The following is a 20785-nucleotide window of genomic DNA, read 5'->3' as shown; positions in this document are numbered from 1 at the left end:
ACTTTAACAATTGCGTAACTATAGTTGGCTATTAAGCAGGGACTAGGACCTCCAAAGCAGTTTTCCCTGCTCCTGTGATATCTACCTGTGATCTGTATCTGTACCGTTTGCCAGGGCTGCATTAACTAAGGACCACAGACTGGGCGGCTTAAACACAAATTAATTTTCTTATAATTCAGGAGGCTAGAAGTTTGAGATCAAGGTTCTGCAGGGCTGATTTCTTCCGAGGCCTCTTCCCTTGGCTTGGACATGGCTGTCTTCTCCCTGGGTCTTCATATGCTCTTTCCTCTGTGTGTTTGTCCTCATCTCCTCTTCTTATAAGGATACCAGTCGTATCGGGTTAGGGCCCACCCCAAAGACCTCATTTAACCTTAAGTACTCTAAAAACCCTGTCTCCAAATACAGTCACATTCTGAGGTCCTGGGGGGTTAGGACATCAACATATGAATTTGGGGGGGACACAATTCAGTCTCTAACAATATCTAACAGATTTAATAATTAACCTGTAAAAGACTTTACGTTACTAGAGAACCACTCGTAAAAATAAATAGGGGAGGGGATACAACTTGTACACAGGTACTGACAGTTACTCTCAGGTAGAATTTTTTTTTCTAAAAAAATGGTGATTTATTTTGCTTTAACATACAATGGTAAATACGGTGGGATCATCAAGTTTTCCAAAAATTTTGCTGGGCTTACTTTACACAATTACAATACTAACGTAAGCTCATTAGTTCTTCCATTTCAATGCAGGAAAGGATCCAACTGATGCCTACTAGCAGCTTGGCTAAGAATGGACATTAAAATCAGACAATACACCGTAAATATAAAGTACTTTCCTCCAAATGTGTATAAAAGTTTTGAAACAAAAATCACTGCCTGCTCCACAGGACAGACAGTGTGGATTTTAAAAATGCTCCAGACCAGGAATAACATAACCCTGTGTAACAATACTTATAATACAGTTTAACAATATTTTATCAAAGACTTGTGCACTTGAGAATAAAAAAAAAAAAATCTGAAGAAAAACAGTAGCCAAGGAACTGCACAACCAAAAAATGAAAATTATATAAAATATTTCCACCACTATTTAAATGCCGAATTTAATCAAGCAATAGTAGAAACAAAACAAAACAAAAACACCATAATACAACCTTCTGTTTAAAATAACAGCACTGTTCCGCCTCTTTTCCACTGAATTTTACATATGAACAGACTATATATACTGGTTTTTCAGAGAAACTTCCATTTGGTCTGTCACACCAGTCAGGCTCACACTGGATCCTCTCATCCTCTTCCCAAGGACGCACAACTCCGCGATGTTTCCGTATTTCCGACATTCCGGGTTCGGTGCAATGTCTCAAGTATAATACATTTCTCTCTTCCCCTTTACACAGTGCAGAGTATATGGGCTTCGGTTATGTAGATTCTCTTTTACTCCAGGTCACTGTCTTTTTCTAAATTCAAGGCGGTATTCAACGGAGTGCAGTAGTTGGGTTTGTCAGAAGGTACGTAGCCAGGCAGACATAGGCACTTGTAGGAGCCTTCGGTGTTGATGCACTTGGCATTCTTGCAGAGAGACATCCGGTTGTTCAACTCATCACATTCGTTTACATCTGCAATAAGCCAAACCACGCAGGTAAAACAAGCTCTCCTATGACTCCGAGAGGAAATGTAACCTACAGCTTACCTGAGGCATCGAGGCATCTGGCCGGGACACAGTCTGGCGGTTCTCTGCCTTCCCCCCAGTAAACTGGATAGTCTTTCTCACTACTGTCTGTTGCAATCACACGCAAGATAAATACAACTTTCTAGGTCCGAGAGGTTCTAGAATTTTCTTCCCTGTTATTTAAAGCAACATTAACATTTGGCCGGCTTGACATTTTATAGTCAAAACTCAAAAAAGCTGGGAGAACTTTCCTACTTCTAAATTCCCTTCTGCAGGTACAGAAAAACCGTTCAGGTTTGTCGACAGGTGTATACACCGAAGAAAGAACCAAACAAGTGAATGGAGAGCCCTCGAGGCAGCCTCTGGAAAGGCTCGAGTTACCTTCTTAGGTTTCTTTCCACAGAAAAGAAATGTACTCGCAACACCTGTAATAACCCAGGTTTACCTCTTTTCCAGACCCACCGCTGACGGAACAAACAAGACTGAAGTAGGGAAGGGGGTTGCTGCCGGAGGGAGTAGAAGAGCCACAGAAATAGGAAAAAACCCGTAATTCAAGGGCCAGGCTCTAGAAGGTGGCATGGATCACACGAGGAAGAACAAATGCATGCTTACTAGTCTTTTAAAAATAGAAGGGATGGTCATGCGAGAGACAGAGAGGGAGAGGGAGTTTTAGGAGGAACGTTCTCCAGCATGATTACCACCGGAGTTATATTTTTTTCAGACATTTACACTCCTTATGCTGGTGTCAGGATTTGGGGGAAAACATTACTTGCTGCAGAGTCAAAAGCTGAATTTAGAAGAGTCAAACTAATTACCTGGAACATTCTGTCCTTTCTTCCCGATGTACCACTATATGAGTTCTTAAATGGGAGATCCGTGTTATTTTTTAAAATTGTGGTAAAATATACAAGACATAAAATCGGCCATTTTAGCCACTTTTAAGTGGATCGCTCAGTGGCAGGAAGTACATTTACACTGTTGTGCAACCATCACCACCGTCCATCTCCAGAACTTCTCTCCTCTTCCCAAACCGAAACTGCAGATCTATCTTAAATGTCCTCGACTATATGAGATCTGGCCACAGGGGATGCGAGGGCAAGAATAATCTGCCATAGGACACACATCATCCTTACCAACACAGGTCATCTTGGCCATGTCCAAGTGATACCCATCGAAGCAGTCACAGGTGTAACCCTCCTGCACCCTCACGCAACGGCCATTCTCACACCCATTGAGGATGCCACATTCCTCAGCCTGCAACTCCTCAAAGCTATTTAAAAAACCTGGAAAGGAGAAGACAGGAGCCAGGTTAGAAATCTGCAGCCTCTGCAGTGCCTGGGTGGCTCAGTCAGTTGGGTGGTCAGCTCTCGATTTTGGCTCATGTCACGATCTGGGGGTCGTGGAATCAAGCTCCACGTCGGGCCCTGTGCTCAGCAGAGTGGCTGCTGGAAGATTCTCTCCCTCTCTCTCCCTCTGCCCCTCCCCTCTGCTTGCGCTCGCTCTCAAATAAAATAAATCTTAAAAAAAAAAAAAGAAATTTGCAGGCTCTTACACCATCTTTTAAAACTATATAATTATTAAGGTTATGGTTCATCATATATACATATTTCAGACACCTGTTTCAGACGCCTTAACGTTAGCAGTAAAATTCCAGGCTGAATATATCTGTACACAACATTACGCACGTGATATTAAAAACTTTCTCTATATTGTGCATGAGCAGCCCCACATCTTGAATTCCGATATTCTATATAAAAATCACAAAAAAATGCTAACGTATCGTTTTTATCTAAAACCCCAAATTTCCTGAGTTCTCAGTAGGGCAAGTGGCAGCACAACTTTCAGGACGGAACCACTGGAAGTCACTATCACAGCATGGCAGACGTCTGCTGGGAAGATCCATGGGGATTTCAGGCGGTGGTTTTTCACTTGGAGTTCCCCAAAGAGCAGTGAAAAGCCAGGCTGGTCTTGCCCTGTAAAGTCTGTTTGTTTGCTCTAGCTTTGGAATGAGCCTTACAAAAGGGCTCTCAGGAGATCAAAGGATAAAGACAGTAAAAGGGACTCGAAACATCCTGATAAATGAGAAAAGTACATCATACTTGTGCTTGGAAAGCCAAAAATCTTTTTCTTCGGGAAACAAAGAAGTCCTTGTTTGGCTCTTTTTATGGCTTAGATATCTCTAAACTGATTTAGAGCTAGGGTTTATGAATGTAAAAAGAGATCAAACAGGCATCAAGAGTGTTTAGCTCTCTTTCTAGAAAGAAAAGTTGTAAATATAAATCCACGGTGACACAGACACACTGTTGATGTGGGCTCACCCCCTATCCCCCACTTCTGAACCTCATCACGTATCAGCTTTAAAAAAAAAAAAAAAAAAAATCAAAATATGACCATAACTCTCTATCTGGCCCTCTGAAGTAATTCTCCAGTGGAACTGCAGGGGGCAGCAAAATATCACTGCTTATGCAGGGCTGCACCGTGTAACTCAAGTGATTTAAAAAAATTAACACATCCATGACAGGCCCTTTTAAAAATTTTGAAAGGGAAAAAAAAAAAAAAGAAAGAAAGGCCATCAAGACTATGTCATTAGGGCCCCCAATCCAGTTTGAGAAATACTTAAGAAAATGAAGTCTTAATCTATGAAAATATTTTCAAATTCCAGGTACTATGGCAAAATCATTTTGACTTTATAACTACTAAAAATTTCTATTATTACAGAATTTAAACGTGGAATTAAATTTTGAAAACTACACATATACACATCAAGTAGACGTCCGAAAATACTTGTACAGGAGTCAGCAAAGTACAGCCCCCACTGCAAATGTGGCTGGCTCCCTACTTTTGTAAATAAAGTTTTATTGAAACTCAGCTATACTCATGCACTGACCTGCTGTCTGTGGCCGCTTTCGTGATATCCTAGCAGGGCTGAGTAGGCCTGCAGAGCCTTTTGCAGACCTGCAAAGTCTAAAAACTTTACTCTCTAGGCCTTTATAAGAAAAAACAGATTTCTGCTCTAGGAGTTTCTACTTTTATAAAATAGTGCCTTAACTAAAGGTACCCCCAGCTCTCAGTTCAATTTTCTTAAATAAGCAGAAGTCGGGAGATAAGAAACCTCAGCCCTCCCTCTGTGTTACTATCTACCCAATATGATCATTTCTTTAGCAGGGCCAGAAAGTCCTTACTCCCGGTCTGGGAAGGAGGAACTATTTCTCGTAACCTGTAGTAAGTTTAAAGGCCATTGACGTAGTCAAAGCTCAAGGTCTAAGATTTGCATCTCAGCTTCCTATGTTGCTAAAAAGGAAACTGATGTGACACCAACATGTTTATTTCTTAACATTTGTAGTGAATTAAAAAAAGAGTTTTAAAGCAACGTCAGCACTAAAAAAAAAAAAAAAGGTACACAAGCCAGAACATTTCAGCAGGAAGATTCCTGGAATCTGGGCTCTATCTAAGGTGACAGGGGCTGTACACGGAGCTGCATGACGTGCCACAGTTGAGTATAGCCGTAACCTGTTATTTTGGATTTATGGGGCAGGCCAGCTGGGCTTCCTTTCAACCTTAAGATCTCTTCTCTCTTTTTTTTTTTTTTAAGATTTTATTTATTTGAGAGAGAGAGAATGAGAGAGAGAGAGCACATGAGAGGGGGGAGGGTCAGAGGGAGAAGCAGACTCCCCGCCGAGCAGGGAGCCCGATGCGGGACTCGATCCCGGGACTCCAGGATCATGACCTGAGCCGAAGGCAGTGGCTTAACCAACTGAGCCACCCAGGTGCCCTACCTTTTCATTTTTTTAAAGGTTAATGTCCATTGACCTGTAACATATTCATAGGTAAGTGTAGAAATTGTAAGTGCACAGTCTTATACCTGTCAGTATATTAAGACACGTTTCATGAAGCAGTGCATCGTTGTATGCTGTGGATTAAAAGCAATAATCGAAGGTATTAGAAGTTAGGAGAGTGGTTATCCTTGGGGCGGGGCGGGGGGGTGGGGGGCCCTGGCTGGGAAAGGGCTTCAGGGGGTCTTCTGGATGCTGCTAATGTTCTACACTTGGGTGAGGGTTACACAGGTGTGTGTTAATCAACGTGGCTAGATTGATACAATGCGCTCTTAATTCTGCTGAATGATCAATTTATGCATCCATCAAAAAACCCAAGGTAGGCAAGGAAAAGAACGAGAAGGGAAGGGAACGAAGGAAACACTCTTTGACTCAGAATTGAAGTCGCTCCAGATGTAGCCGCAAAGCTTGGGTTGCTCCTCAGGAACCAGGTCATGGCTAGTGTGCTTTGTTCATAGGTAACAGGGCCCAAAGAAAGAAGAGGTTTTATTGTAGTCTGTGATTCAGCAGTGTCTCCAAAGTCCTAACTCTAACTCCCTGGTCTGCAGGGATTCCCTGCCTTGAAAATCTGGTGTGGCTTTGCCCACTGCAAGGAGGGACCCTCTGGAAGATGCAGACGAGGCAGCCACAATCTGCATTTCCCTATTCCCATTCTAGAAGTGAGGCTACCTATTCTTTACCAAGACGGCATTTGGAATTTGAGAAGCCGTGGCTTCCCCCAGAGAAACCTTTAGCTTGTATGGCCTCCTTATCCAAGACACTCCCGCTAACCGTCAGACATTTTTTTTTCTAAATGGGATCAGGGTTCACAGAGGCACACTCCACCTTCCACAGAAAAAACTCTGCCCGCAAGTCCCGGAGAAGCTGGCATGCATCATTCCTTACTTAGTAAGGTCCGCCACAAGTGGATTCTAACAATTTCTGACCAGAGGCGCAATTTTTTTGACCTCCCACTCTAAAATATCTGTAAAGATCAACTTGGCACAGTTAACATGTCATTTGCTTATGTGAAAAACGATGGCAATTATAACCAGGCTTTCAAGGAAACACTGCCGCTTATATTAGATCACAATGTAATGAGTAAAAAATGGTTTTGTTATGGATATTAGAAGATCTTTTTTTTTTTTTTTACTTTAAAGAAAGTAAACATTAACAGCATCCCCACCAGCATGCCAATAATTTGATCCAGTATCTCCCAAACTCAAGCATGCATAAGGCTTAAGCAGAGGGCGGGTGAAACTATTGGGTCTCACCTCAGTTTCCCATTCAGCAGGTCTAGAGTGGGGCCCAAAAGCTTACATTTCTGACAAATTCCCAGGGCTACCTTCTGAGAATCACTGAGTAACCTTTAACCATAATTTAGCTTCAACATAACTGAAAAGTTTTGCTTACGGTCCTGAATAAAGTAGGGGTCGGCTTCTGGAGCATACTGTTCGCTGAAGTCGACCAAGGCATCCCGTCCATATGGGCGCCGGTGTCCCGTGACGGGGATGTTACACAGCTGGGCATAGTCGTCTGAGAAGGAAATGACAAGCAGTGTGAGACGTCATGGCTGTTTGCCAGCACCCGGACACACCCCCTCCCAGCTCCGAGCGCCGGGCACGGGCCGGGGCCCTGTCCACCACACGCCCTGTCTCCCACACGTGTGCATGACCGATGCCAGACTCGTCTCCGTCCTCTTTACGGGCGCTGCATTCACCCCCACACAGTGAAATGCTGGAGAGCATAGCTAAGATTCTACACTTGGTCTACAAGACCCAACACAGCAGCTGAACATTTGGCACAACGTGTGCCAGGAGAGTAAGGAACGGCAAAGTGAGCCAGCGTTCAGAGGGCTGTAGGCGTCCTGGAAGAATGACTTTACCTGCAACCACCAGGTGTTACCGCTGTGAAGGCAGAGTCACATTCTTACAGACAGGTACGTTTTTCACTCAGAAGAGACAGAACAGATGTACCTCGGGTGATCCCAAAATGACACAACCAAGCAATGATGCCGGTATTAGAACTATTCTAGTCCTACCCTCAAGGCCTGGTCGGGGTGAACACGGCCTTACAGTAACAACGAGGATGATCGTAAGAGTGCAGTTAACAGTAGGAGTAAGAGGAGTACTAACAGTCGTATGATGCTTCCTCTCTGCCAGGTACCGTTCTAAGCACTTACTACACATTAAGGCACTAAAATGCTCGCACCACCCTATGAAGAGACACCCTTATCACCTCCATTTTAGTGATGAAGAAGCGGAAACAGTGGTTGAGTGACAGCGGGTGTGAGGCGTTGGCAAACGTGAACTCAGTAATGAAGGTCCAGTGTGCACATTGAACATTCTGCCTCTCCTACCTATCTCAGCTCCTTTGAAATCCTTGCCTTTACCTCTTCCGCACCGCAGACAGATTCTTCTGCAGTTACCACTTTCCAGAGGCCATATTCCTAGTCTAAGCTGGGTCAGCCCCACGGCCACCTTCTTCTAAACTCTCCTGTCGTCTCCTCACAGGACCCAGCCAGTGCTTGGGATCTTGGTAGTCCTAGGCTCTTGCTTGAGTTTCGGAGTGGAGTTATGGGGCAAAGTCTAGAGAAGAAAGCTTTAGACGGGGTAGCTTTGTGTTCTGAATACATGTTGCATGGAAATATACTGCCCAAGGATTTATCTAGCAGATGGCGAAAATCCTGGGGCTCCCCAGACTTCAGCAGCTCTGCCAGAACTGGGGATTCCAGTCCGGAGGCCCCAGGACTGGATGGACACCCTCGGGACAGTCACACAAGGCCGACAGCCACACTTGCCTGGAGCGCAGATCGGGGGGAGTTTTCCTCTCTTCTGTTTCCTCCTGTGACGTATGAAACTAAAAGAAATGCACTAGGGCAATAGTGTGAGCTCTGAACCCTCAGGCTTGCTTTCACCCCCCACCCCCACTTAAAGGAGGCAAAGGTGCGTGTGTGCGTGTGCACGAACACACATGCATGCACATACACTCACACAATTGTCTCCTGGAATTGCACAGAGGAAGCCTAAGGGCAGAAAAGACCCTGGACAAGTAGAATTATGGTTGCCCCTTCCTCAAATTCTCCTGGTGTGGTAGCATTCCAGGAATAGCATACGGACCCCAGATACCCCGACACTTCTGCACGACACCATTTCAGAAGAAATACTAATTTCATTAAGGAAATAGCTGAACCTGGAAAAAGATCCTCAACTCCCCCCACACCCCCAAATCCATACACAACTGAAAGCAGAGAGAATACAAATGGTTGTCAGACCTGCTTCAAGTTTGAAAAAGAATTAAGGATTTCCCTGTGAGAGCAAGATTGCCGAAATGTTTACAAGTTTCAAGAGCTGAGCTCATTTTCTCTCCTGACTTTATTCTGTATGTTCACTGTACATCCGAAAGAGAGACTGTTCGGTATTTTATATCCAAGCAACAGCTGTGATCCAGATATTAAAAATAAACTCATGCTCTTATTTTGTAAGACTAAATCCAGAGGTGGCTGAGCATGGTCCTATCTGACATCTGCCTGCGGGAGGCCTCGCTGAGACTCTTGAGGGTCCCGAGCTGTCCAATGACATAGGGCCGTCCGGGGCTGCCTGGCCCGTAGGCCTGGGTCTTCCCCTAGACCAGCATTCCTCCACCGTGAAATGAGCTGGTGCCTCCCCTCCAAGCTCTCATCATCTAACATTGCAAAAGGAGGGGCCCAAATGGGAGCCTGAAGAGGAGGAAGAGCTTTCTGGAACAAACAGCACCTGACCCGAAATTAAGAAGATGAGTAGGATTTACATTTACAAAATGTATCTGGGATTTATTTTAAAGAGCTTGCCCGAAGGCATCAAGAAAGCAAGCTGGAATCTGTGTTTGGGGACTACCAAGCGGTTCCTAAGGCAGGCTTCTAACTGGACCCAGGCTGGTAAAGGGGAGCAGAGGAGAGGATGGAGGTGGGGCGGTGGGACCCACCAAATCCTCTTTCCCTGCCCTTTCTTCCTCAGCTATGCATTTCTGGGATTCTAGAACTTATTGTCCTTTGCTGCTTTACTTTCTCTTGCACATTAAACATTCCAAATTTCAAAACAGTCTTGGTCAGTTATCAGAACAGGATTTCTGCATTAAACGTACACTCTTTCGTATTTGAGATGTGCTATATTCCCATCATCACCAGGACGTGCGTTTTGGGTTATTTTCTGGGAGCATGGACGGGCCTACCCTAATCCATCCATGCTGCCCCTCCCGTAGTGCACATCTACTCTCATTCTCGGCCAGGGTCAAGGGTGAAGTGAGCGTCGGGGAAGAGGAGGAACACGGGCTCTGCCGGAGGCAGAAGCTGGGGCTCAAGTCCTGGTTGGCCCACTTACTTTCCAGTTTAGCAATTTGGGGCAGGCCTCAGTTTCCATATCTGTCACATGGGGGTAACAATTCTCATCTGTCTACCTCTGTGTTACTGATGTATGAAAATGGGATAGCGTTATAGAACTGTTCATAAATTGTGAATCACCAAGAAAATGGAGGTTCCAATTTATCTTAGAGGTAAAAATCGCTAAGTCCCTACTGAACATGTGCAAGTAAAGAAGGATTTTCAAAGACAGTAAAAGAACAAGTCTCAGTGTTAGCATAAGGTAAAAGAAGTGTGTAGCAAATTAAGAGCAATAAAGCACACTCTAGATGTTTTTAAATATTCTTTCAAGATGACTTGGAGTTTTTAAACACATGGAGGGAAACTCCTGCTCAGCTAACACAGGAAGATGTCTTCATGGACCTCATGTCAAACAACAAGGGACCAAATCATCTACTGCCTTGACACACTGAATTACTTGGTCCAGCAGTGAGAGCACCAACACCAGATCAACAGCACTCAAAGAAGAAGCGAGACTGACATTCAACAACTCTTAGTATACGCCTGAATCCTCTCGAGAGGTCTCGAGTAGACGGGCTTCTCATCCCCTTCCAGGGGTGCAAGTGGAGTATCACAGAATTTTCTGAGTCTCCAGCAAGGCATCCTCTTCAGGAACTGGGCACGGGCACATTTCTAGCACCTACTGTGCGCCCCAAGCCACAACCAGAGCCCATTCTAGCCAGGAGGTGCGTGGCCTTGGGTTATCCCCAGGGCTGGGACCTGGCGACACTCCAGCTTGGGGACACAGTGAACCGTGGTGGGCAGAGGGGACAGAACCGGGAAAAGCAGATTCCTGAACCATTTCCACGACTTCCCATGAGAGCACATGGGACTCTCTCAGCTCTCCATTTCACCTAGCTCAACGTGTGGGGATGAACACATGCTGTCCCTTCTCTAAAACACCCTTCACGGGCGCCTGGGTGGCTCAGTCGGTTAAGCGACTGCCTTTGGCTCAGGTCATGATCCCGGAGTCCCGGGATCGAGTCCCACATCGGGCTCCCTGCTCAGCAAGGAGTCTGCTTCTCTCTCTGACCCTCCTCTCTCTCATGCTCTCTGTCTCTTATTCTCTCTCTCTCTCAAATAAATAAATAAAAAATCTTTAAAAAAATAAAATAAATAAATAAACAAATAAATAAAACACCCTTCACTTAAACACATCAACAACGATTAATTGCCTCGTTGCCTGGGCATCGACGCAAAGGAACAGTTTTGCTCAGCAAAGCTTATACTTTGTGAGGCAAATACCATTTCTGAGCCACCATACTATGTGTTCATCCAGGATCTAGCCTAATTCGAATGTGAAACGAACAGGAACTGGAAATATTCACACCTCAAAGCCTCCCCCCCAATGCATTCTCCACCTCCCCAAGGACAAATGCTAAGCTCTTGATCAAAGCTATGAAAGACACACACGGGATGGTGTGGGACACCGTCAACAACGCGGTCTAAACAAGATCCAGGCCATTGATCACACTCCTTTCCCTGGCATGGCAGATTCCTATGACAGATGGTGCTGCTTTGATTTTAATTTTAAATTGAAAAAAAAAAAAAAGTTTAAAAATTACCCCCTGGAGCCGCTGGGTCTGGGGCCTCTGCTGTCAGCAGCAATGGGAAGCACATTACTATATCCTGGCAGGAAATCTCCCTTCCTGATGACAGACCCATCTGCGGGGCTGGTCTGGACAGTCACATGTCACAGTGTGACTCTGACATGTGAGGAGACGGGGAGGTGAAGTTTTAGTCCTGAGACAGATTAAAGTCAGCTGCTTTGAGGAATGAAGAAGAGGCTGCATTTCATTGTCCACACAATCGCAGCTAAAAACCCAGGGCTCTGAAGTCTGAAGGGCATTATTTTCAAATAGAGAAGAACCAAGGACCGATTCTTCCGCATTAAGTAAAACGGGTCACATTTTGCTCAAATTGCTAGGCCGGGTGTTTTTCTCAGAGCCTTCCATACATATCGCTGATCGACGGTGGTGTTTGGAAAACACAGATGCACGAGCAGGAAATGAAGGAAGAGGACAGGGAGAATGAAATGAGTGTTTCCCCCGGTGCATGCCAGAGCCGGCAACATCAACAGGCATCTGTGACGGCAATTAGCAAAAGCTCTGAGAAAATGCCATCCGGCACCCACGATAAAGGACCGTGAGCCAGCATACCGGCCCCGCCACCCCCTGTGTGGGGTGGGTCTCTCTCTACTTATGCTCTGCTCAGAAAAAAACTTTTTCCCGCAGAGCCTGGGGAAGAGGCTGTGACCCTGCTTCCCGGATATTAAGACTTGCTGAGCTGTGAGAGAAAATAGGGTATACTAAAAAGAAAAAGGACCCGGAGTCAAAGGTCTTGGGTCCTAGTGTTGCTTCGCCACTTTCTAGTTCCTTGGACTGGACCCATTTTTTTGAGCTTCATCTACTCAACAGGATTAGGGTACCTGCCTTTGCGCTAGTAAAGGCAAGTCATTGTTTCATTCCGTGACTGACTTATTCTCACTCATTCCACCAGGCACAGAGAATAATTGTGGGCAGGGTGGGATCTGGAAGAGAGGAAGGTCATAACGACGCTGCGAACACAGGTGCATGCACGGTGACATGTGCAACAGTTGATTGGGACCACAGAAAAGGTCAGGATGACAGCCAGCCAGGAAGAGCTGGGGGAAGACTCACCTTAGAGGTGAGCATCTACAGGACGGAGGCCAACTCGGTGAAGAGGAGAAGGAAGGCAACTCAGAGTCACAGGCATACGTAATGGATAAGAAAGCTTTAGCGAAACAAAAAAAGTACCGTGTAAACAGTGGCTACTCTAGATCCCTTTTTTTAGGAACAGTGGACAAAAAGGAAAGTGAGCTCACATGGACTATCAAGTTCCCACACATCAGGCGCTGTGGGCTTTTGCGTACATTTTTCATTTAAATCTCAGAACACCCTATGAAACCATCGCAATTAACTCCTTTTGTTTCTGATATCATATAACTTGTCCTAGTTTAGTTGAGAGATTCAAATCGAAAGTGGTCTATCTGCAAAACCAGGTTCTCTTCTGCAGCTGCCCTTCGGAGACCCTGCAAAGAAAATTAATCAATACACTCCCTAGACGGTAAGCCCCAGGTAAGTATGTAGTTCAGCAATAAGCATTTGTGACTAAATTCCAGGGAGAGTAATAACCATGAATGCTGATGAGCTCAGCCCCACCAGGGTCAGCTCTATCATTAGCAGGATTTATGTTTATTGAATTTGCTCGATTTATTAGGTGAAAGAGATCAAATTGCTTAATGTTCAATTAAATTGTACTTGTCGAGGACAGGGAGGTAATGAAGTCTAAAGTTTTGGCAGGGTTTATGTTCTGCGGGACTCCCGTAAATGTTAATGCTCTAAGGAAATTCGTGGGCCACAGACCAACCGAGCTCCCCCACCCCAGCCGTCACCTAATGCTGCCCTTCCAAGTTCAGTCACTCCCTGTGTTTCCAACAGATTGCTGTTTATTTAGCCAGACTCTCCTGGAGAGACAGATTTGTTGGGTATGAATGCCAAAAAGTGGAGGCTCCCTCTGCTTTCTTAAAACCTGGATCCAAAATGTATACACTTGTAATGGTATTAAATCATGCCACACACGAAAACCCTAAAATAATGATTGATCACTTATGAATTTCTTAAGGATGGCATGAAGAGTTTTCCCCATTTCTAAATATCCAAAGGCTTTGGAAATACAGCATTCAAGTCTTACATTCAGGCAATCACAGGGGAAATGGGAATGAGGTAACCTCTAATGTTTGATAAGAGAAGACTGAACAGTACAATAAACAGGCAAACAAGAGGAAAGTTCAACATGTTAGTTTTCTCAACTGATATGCTTCGTATTTTCTAAATGTAAGACACCAACACCATTTTTTTCTTCTTTCCTGCTCTTTAAATATCACTCTGAAGTGACAATCCAAGAAGTCAACAAAGAGCAAAAATCACTAAGTATTATGTATCAGGCATACACTGGTTTCTCTCTTTTTGCATTAACCAAGTAAGAATTACTTTAAAATAGGAGCTAAGTGTGTGTGTAAGAATAAGGGGGAGGCTGTACAACACGGTGGATGTACTAAATGCCACTGAACTGTTCACTTGAAAATGCATTTTATGGGGTGCCTGGATGGCTCAGTCGGCTAATCGTCCAACTCTCCATATCAGCTCAGGTCTTGATCTCAAGGTCGTGAGTTCAAGCCCCATGTTGGGCTCCACACTGGGTGTGGAGTCTATTTCAAACAAAAAGGAAACTGCAAATGCTTAATTTTATGTTATATGAATTTCACCTCAAAAAAAAGTCAAGATAAACAAAAATAACACAGGAGAACATTTTTTATATATTGTCTGGAGTTCATCTAACCTTTCTATTTTTAACTGGTAAAATGAGGAAACTAGTTGATCTCTGAGGTCCTTTCTAGTTTACGTGTTCTATGATCCTGAATAGAAAATTTTTACTATTAGGCTGCAGAATCTAGGGAAGACAATTTGTCATGGAAATTTGTGGTCGTGATAGGAGGTAATCACCACTAGATGCCGCTATTGCGTTCAGCCGAACTCACCTGGATATTTTCAGAATGATGGACAATCATGGAATTTAACACACTGTAATCAGTCAGTGTAACCTGTAAGGTTAGTCTCTCATTCACTTCTCTGCTGAGGAAACGGAGGTCCAGAAAAATTTAATGATATTCCAAAGACCAAGTGAGGATAAATTCTTTTTTTTTTTTAAAGATTTTATTTATTTATTTGACAGAGAGATAGAGAGAGAGCACAAGTAGGCAGAGTGGCAGGCAGAGGGAAAGGGAGAAGCAGGCTCTCCGCTGAGCAGGGAGCCGGATGTGGGGCTCGATCCCAGGACCCCAGGATCATGACCTGAGCTGAAGGCAGCCGCTTAACCGAATGAGCCACCCAGGCGCCCCGAGGATAAATTCTTAAAATATAGTATTTTCTTTTACTAAAAACAAATTAAAATATAAGGGTAAAGGTAATTGGGTTTCAAAGTATATTATTTTACCTTGCTCATTTAAGTTTTGAAGCAAAGAAACTTATATTAATATTTGTTCAAAACTAGCTTGAGGGGCACCTGGGTGGCTCAGTCGGTTAAGCATCTGCCTTTGGCTCTGGTCATGATCCCAGGGTCCTGGGATCGAGCCCCGCATCGGGCTCCCTGCTTGGCGGGAAGCCTGCTTCTCCCTTTCCCTCTCCCCCTGCTTGCACTGTCCTGTTCTCTGTCTGTCTCTCTCTGTCAAATAAATAAATAAAATCTTTTAAAAAACTAGCTTAATATTCTGAAGTAGAGATCTCAAGGTTATGAGAAAGATATACTGCTAAATCTGTTACTATGTGAAGAGCAAGTTCTAGGTAATTTATATATTAAAATAACACTAAACATAATCAATATTATTATTCCATTCACTTATTACAAAGCAAAACTGAGTTTTCAGATCCAACTCAGTTTTATGATTTTTCTCTATATTGCTATTTATCTTAATCTGAAATGACTCTCTTTTCTCTTCCCCCCTGGATCTATTCAGAATCAGATATAGTCTTAGTAGCTCTTCCTCCTGGCAGTGATTTCTTCAGCTACACTTTGTAGGTGCTCACAGATGACCATGTGAATGGTATCTTCTAGGGTTGAGCAGTGCACAACCAGCACAACTGTTCACAACAGCTCTGCTTGCCACTGAGACTTGAATCTCAGAAGGAAGCATAAAGAAGGCATGTGTGTCCTAAGCTCCCCAGTGAGCTAATCTTTTGAAATCCGCTTCTTTCTTAAGATACTGGCTACTGAAACGAAGCAAAAACATTGCCCTCCCTAGTTTCTACTCCTTGCAGATCTGTGTCAGCACAAAGACAAGAACGTGATCGCTTTCTAAGCACTTTCTAGATACTTTTCTCCCAAACATCACAGGCACAATCAGTGTGTTGCATGAAGGGAGACCAGATAAACTTCCGCTGGCCTCCGTTCTGCCAGGCTCGCCCATTCCAGCCAGGAGGTCAGCATTTAAAGGCACAGGTGGCCAGAGCTTTGTTCTAACCACAGCTGTCTCCTAAGGTTAATTAAGAAAAGGTCAGAATAAGCACAATATTATATGAATGCAAAACCTCAAACGTAAGATGCGGCTTTCAATAATTATGTGCTGTGGTTTTGTCACAGCCCCATTCATCACAGTTCATTCTCCTCAGAGGACATTTCAACTCATCTTATCACTGAAGAGGGAAAAAAAAAAATCATCACAGCAGCAAAGTGCTTTTAAAATATGTGAAAGTAAAATTTCCATGAAGAGCAAATCACCTAATAAAAAATAACCCTGAAAAAGGTGTTTCTAGAAACTGAGCACCTATTTGTAATCTCTGACTTCAAGGGAGAAAGTTTAAACTGTTAAACATTGTATTTTGGAGATAAATTAAAAGCTTGTTCATTCAAAGTAAAAGTGTTGCTTTTTGTCATCAGATCGCTCATTTTACATGTATGTCTTAATTGTTCTGCTTTGGCTCTAAATGAGAAAGATTCTAACAGGACATCAGTGCGATCATAATCAAATTTACGCTCTGTTCAGAATATTTTATATAAGCATGGGGCCAAATACCTTCTTAGCCTTCAAGGCAGCACAGATTTTAAGAAAATAAGCACTGAATACAACGGACGCCCCGAAGTCCAAGCTGTGCACAAACTAAAGTTTCAGAAGCACTCAGCACCCCAACTGGCAATCCTGTTGTCAAATTCTGCTCACGTTTAACTGTTCTCTCATTGTTCTGGAGCCCTCGAAACAAGAATTTCTACCGGTTCTCAGAAGAGTTAATACTCCAGTTTGCAGTTTAGCAAGGACCCTGCAGCTGGCCTTCCAGACACTTGCTGGCTCCCAAGCCCAGGGAGCTGGGTTTGGGAACCGTTTCTGGTTCCAGGACACACCTCCAGAGTGCTGTCTCCAGCAGTATATATATATGCAGGAAATGGGAGTCCGTTCTCCCCTCTCTTAGGGTTGGGTTGTCACTGTTGTTTTTTCCTTTTTAACTGTCCTTACTCTGAAAGCACACCAGGTTTCCTTTTTTCATAAAGATGTTTTTAATCAGTGACTACAAAATATGATCCTAACCTCAATGTGACTGACTTGTCTGGTGCTCTCCCTTTGTCTGATGTACCTGCCAAAGGCAAGGTTGTTTTTATTTATTTTTATTTATTTATTTATTTATTTATTTATTTATTTATTTATTTTTAAAGATTTTATTTTATTTATTTGACAGAGAGAGAGAGAGACAGCTAGAGAGGGAACACAAGCAGGCGGAGTGGGAGAGGGAGAAGCAGGCTCCTGGCCGAGCAGGGAGCCCGATGGGGGGCTCGATCCCAGGACCCTGGGATCATGACCTGAGCCGAAGGCAGACGCTTAACGACTGAGCCACCCAGGTGCCAAAGGCAAGGTTGTTTTTAAAAACGCACTTTTTAGCTTCATTTCTAGTATTCTTCCTCTGATGTGCTGCCCCTCCTTTTTGTAGCAGGCTTCTCTGTCACTCATCCCTGCTGACTTCTTCCCTCTCTGAAGTCCTGTATCTCCTGCACAGCCTGGTTAAGGAGGCCCTGACCTGCCGTCTGCCCAGCTGGGGGGCCCTGGCTAAGTGTTAAGTATCCCACCTCCTCCCTGCCCTTCTCCAGCATGTACCTGGGGAAGGGAAAGAACTGAAAACTAAGGTCCCTCCTTAAGTGTGATTTCAGTGGGCAGTGCAGAAGGCCCACAAAATGCAAATATTTAATATTTTAAAATATTTAAATATTTTTCTCAATCCCACTTGTGATAGCTAATTTCATGTGCCAACTTGGCTAGGCCATGAGGTGCCCTGATGTAGTTGATCAAACACTGTTATGGGCATTTCTGTGAGGGTGTTTTTGGATGAGATTAACATTTAAATTGGTGGATCTGAGTAAAGCAAATTGCCCTCCGTCATGTGGGCAGGCCTCATTCAGTCCTGAATAACCGAGTCACTGAATTGCTGAAAAGAACAGAGAATGACCTTCTTCTGAGTGAGCGAAAATTCTCCAGCCCACAGCCCACAGACCACTGCCTTGGACTCTTCCTGCCTGAAGGCCTTTGACCTGGAACCTGGGATCCCCTCAAGCATCCCACATCATCAGCCCACCCTGCAGATTTTGAATTTACCAGCTTCTATAATTACGAGAACCAATTCCTTATAATGAATGAATGACTCAATCAATCAATAAATCCCTATCTGTTTTATTGGGTGTGTTTTTCTGGAGAACCCTAATACCCCAGCCTACCTTACAGGCACAAGGGAAGTTTATCTGTCTGAGCCACCGTGTGGTGGGGAATCTCCCCACAGGGTGAGCACATCCCTTTAGGAGCAGGTATCTGATTCTTATGGGGAGTCGTGTGCAGATGGAGAAAAACTTTTATTAATTTTATCTGCCCTATTATTCCCTTGAGGATCCCTGTACTGGGGGATATTGATTATAAAAATAATACATGAGAAACACTTGTGGTCCCATGCTCACATGGAAGTAATAAAATGTGCTCAGCATATCACGCATGGATGCTCAGACTCACACGTGAGTATATACATCCCACACACTGGTCTTAATTCTCTAATAATGGACAATCACAGTCGTGAATTTTTCCACCCAGTAACCTCAGCTGGCCTGAGGTGGAAATTCCTCTAGTAATGATGTACATTAAGTCTAGAGTAGTAATACTTTTCTGTTAAGGTTTTAGAATGAGGTTTTTGTTATTTTGTATGTTTATAATGTTTACGAGAACCATGTAATAGAGAATCAGACAGAAAAACCTTGTGATTTTTATTTGAAATAAAGCTGACTTTAGATTAGGATTTGTGTTGAATGAGAATTAAGAGAATTTAATTAGGTTGGTAAACAGGATTTAAATTTATTAGAAAATTCAATCTGTCATTTCAAGTTTGATTTATTAGATTTATAAGAGCTGCTCAAGCACTTAAGAAGAAAATGCTTATTAGGATTGTGGGGCTGCCCTTTCAGGTATATAAAGTGCTGGAGAGAAAATCAAATAGATAAAATTTATAAATGGAGACCAAAGTGTTAAGAGATTTAATTAACACAATTTTGATATAGAAATCACTCTGAAGTAAAGTTTTATTTCTTCCTTGATATATTTAAAGATCCATCACAAAATAAAACTTGATCTTATTTTATTATAAAAATATTGGACTTGGAAGGAGCAGGGCAAAATGTGTAAGTTGAACTTGAATTCTCAGGAAAATCTAGGTTTTAACATTTATAAATTTTAACCATTTGCAAACATTATTTTGCTTCTTTTATTAAAAAAATTGATAAACTGAATATGTTAAATGTTCGTTTAAAAGCCAATATGCTGAATGTTCATTTAAAAGCCCGCACTAAATGGTCCTTTCCAGCCATAAAGCCTCCCTTAGCTTACATACTCCTAGCTTTGGAGCCTGGAGGGGCATGGAAGGAGCAGCTTTTTTGGGGGTCCACAGAGTTGTTTGACTCTGTTAGTCCCCAAACACTCTTCCAATTCTTCATTGTCTTTAATTCTTGCCTCCTTTCAAAGAAGACTTCTAGCACCGAATAACAAGGTAGTAGTGGGGAATAATCATTAGCTGAACTCATTTCCTGGAACAGGATTTGATTTGCTAACACCTACAAAGCATTTACTGTAATCCAAGCATCTCCCATACATTTATCACATTTAACCCTCAAAGAACCTATTGTTGCTACTGCCATTTGACAAGCAAGGAAACTAACATAATGATTACATCACAAAGCTGTATGTGCATAATTCGCTACTAAATTTTATTTTGCAACAGTCTTTTTATAGTAAGAAAAGCATTTTTGCTCCTTTCGGGGAGGAGAAAGAGGAAGTAAATAAATCTTTTCCATAAGAAACAACATAAATTGCTTACTTGCCATGCCGTAAGGTATCCAATTCAATCTAGTTCCACGGATACCACGAATGACATCCCCAAGAACCGGACCATTTACCACGCTGTGTATCTAGGGCACGCATTATGTGTGCAGGCATGGTAGCCAGAATTTAGGAAGCCTTATATATCTTTCCAGTGCGATTTTAATGCTCCACTATAATTTATTAACAGCTACACTCTCTTTAATCATAATATTCAGGATCTCTGACCAAAAATGATACATTTCATACTCAGAGAGTACTAATTACCATATCCCCTCACAAGAGTTCTCAACTTTGGATAAAGGAAACTAAAGTAACTTGCCCAGTACAATCGACAGAAGCAGTGCCAGAAACAGAACGAGATCCCTGGGCTGCCTAAGCCAAAGGCAGTGACCACTCACTGCGCCTCACATGGAGGATGTTCCAAAGTTATTATTAACATTCTTTGGAAACATGTTTCTTGGAAAAGGCTTTAAACCATGACTGCTGAAAGGACTTTTGCAACCACTGCCCAGTTACAATATTTTTTCAAGTTCAGTCCATGACTCAAATCCCCGTCTTCCTTCACACCTCCAAGGGTATTATGAAACTTCTTACATGGAGATATTTGGGCATATGTAAGAGCTGTGCATGAATATGGAAGAAATCACTAGCTCAATTGTTCAGAAACAGATTCCAAAGTCTTTCCCTTTTGCAAAACCATATGAAAAAATTGGGGGTAGGTTAGCTATTAGGAAGTATTAAAAAATTTGGTGTTGCAGCAAATGGAGAATTTATTAATAAGGGTATCACACGTACATTAACATGAGACATCGTTTAGGAAAAAGCTGCTCTAATTTAGTAACATAATTGTATGTTATGTTAGTTTTACAGAACTAAAATGTACACACCATATAAATGCAAACTTTACATCTGCTGCAAAATTTGTTGGCTAGGGCTGAGCAGGTGTACAGTAAATAATGAAATGAAGGAAGGAATATGTAAGTAATTTAACT

General features: G+C 43.0%; 1 protein-coding gene across 1 annotated transcript in view; it reads right to left on the bottom strand.

Moving 5' to 3' along the window:
• Positions 1–602: 602 nt before the first annotated feature.
• Positions 603–20785, bottom strand: part of LTBP1 (latent transforming growth factor beta binding protein 1) — a 392439-nt gene continuing 372256 nt past the window's right edge. The window contains exons 32-34 of the mRNA XM_035000535.1: positions 6895–7017; positions 2803–2952; positions 603–1616 (exon numbers count right to left, since the gene is read on the bottom strand). Coding sequence (XP_034856426.1) covers positions 1435–1616; positions 2803–2952; positions 6895–7017 — 455 coding nt within the window. The 3' untranslated portion in view covers positions 603–1434. The remainder of the gene's footprint in view (positions 1617–2802; positions 2953–6894; positions 7018–20785) is intronic.

Source organism: Mirounga leonina, unplaced genomic scaffold, assembly GCF_011800145.1.
Source record: "Mirounga leonina isolate KUSES-001 unplaced genomic scaffold, KU_Mleo_1.0 Mir_125, whole genome shotgun sequence".
Classification (NCBI taxonomy): domain Eukaryota; kingdom Metazoa; phylum Chordata; class Mammalia; order Carnivora; family Phocidae; genus Mirounga; species Mirounga leonina.
The sequence above is the reverse complement of the archived record's forward strand: the minus strand, read 5'-3'. Positions and strand labels throughout refer to the sequence as shown.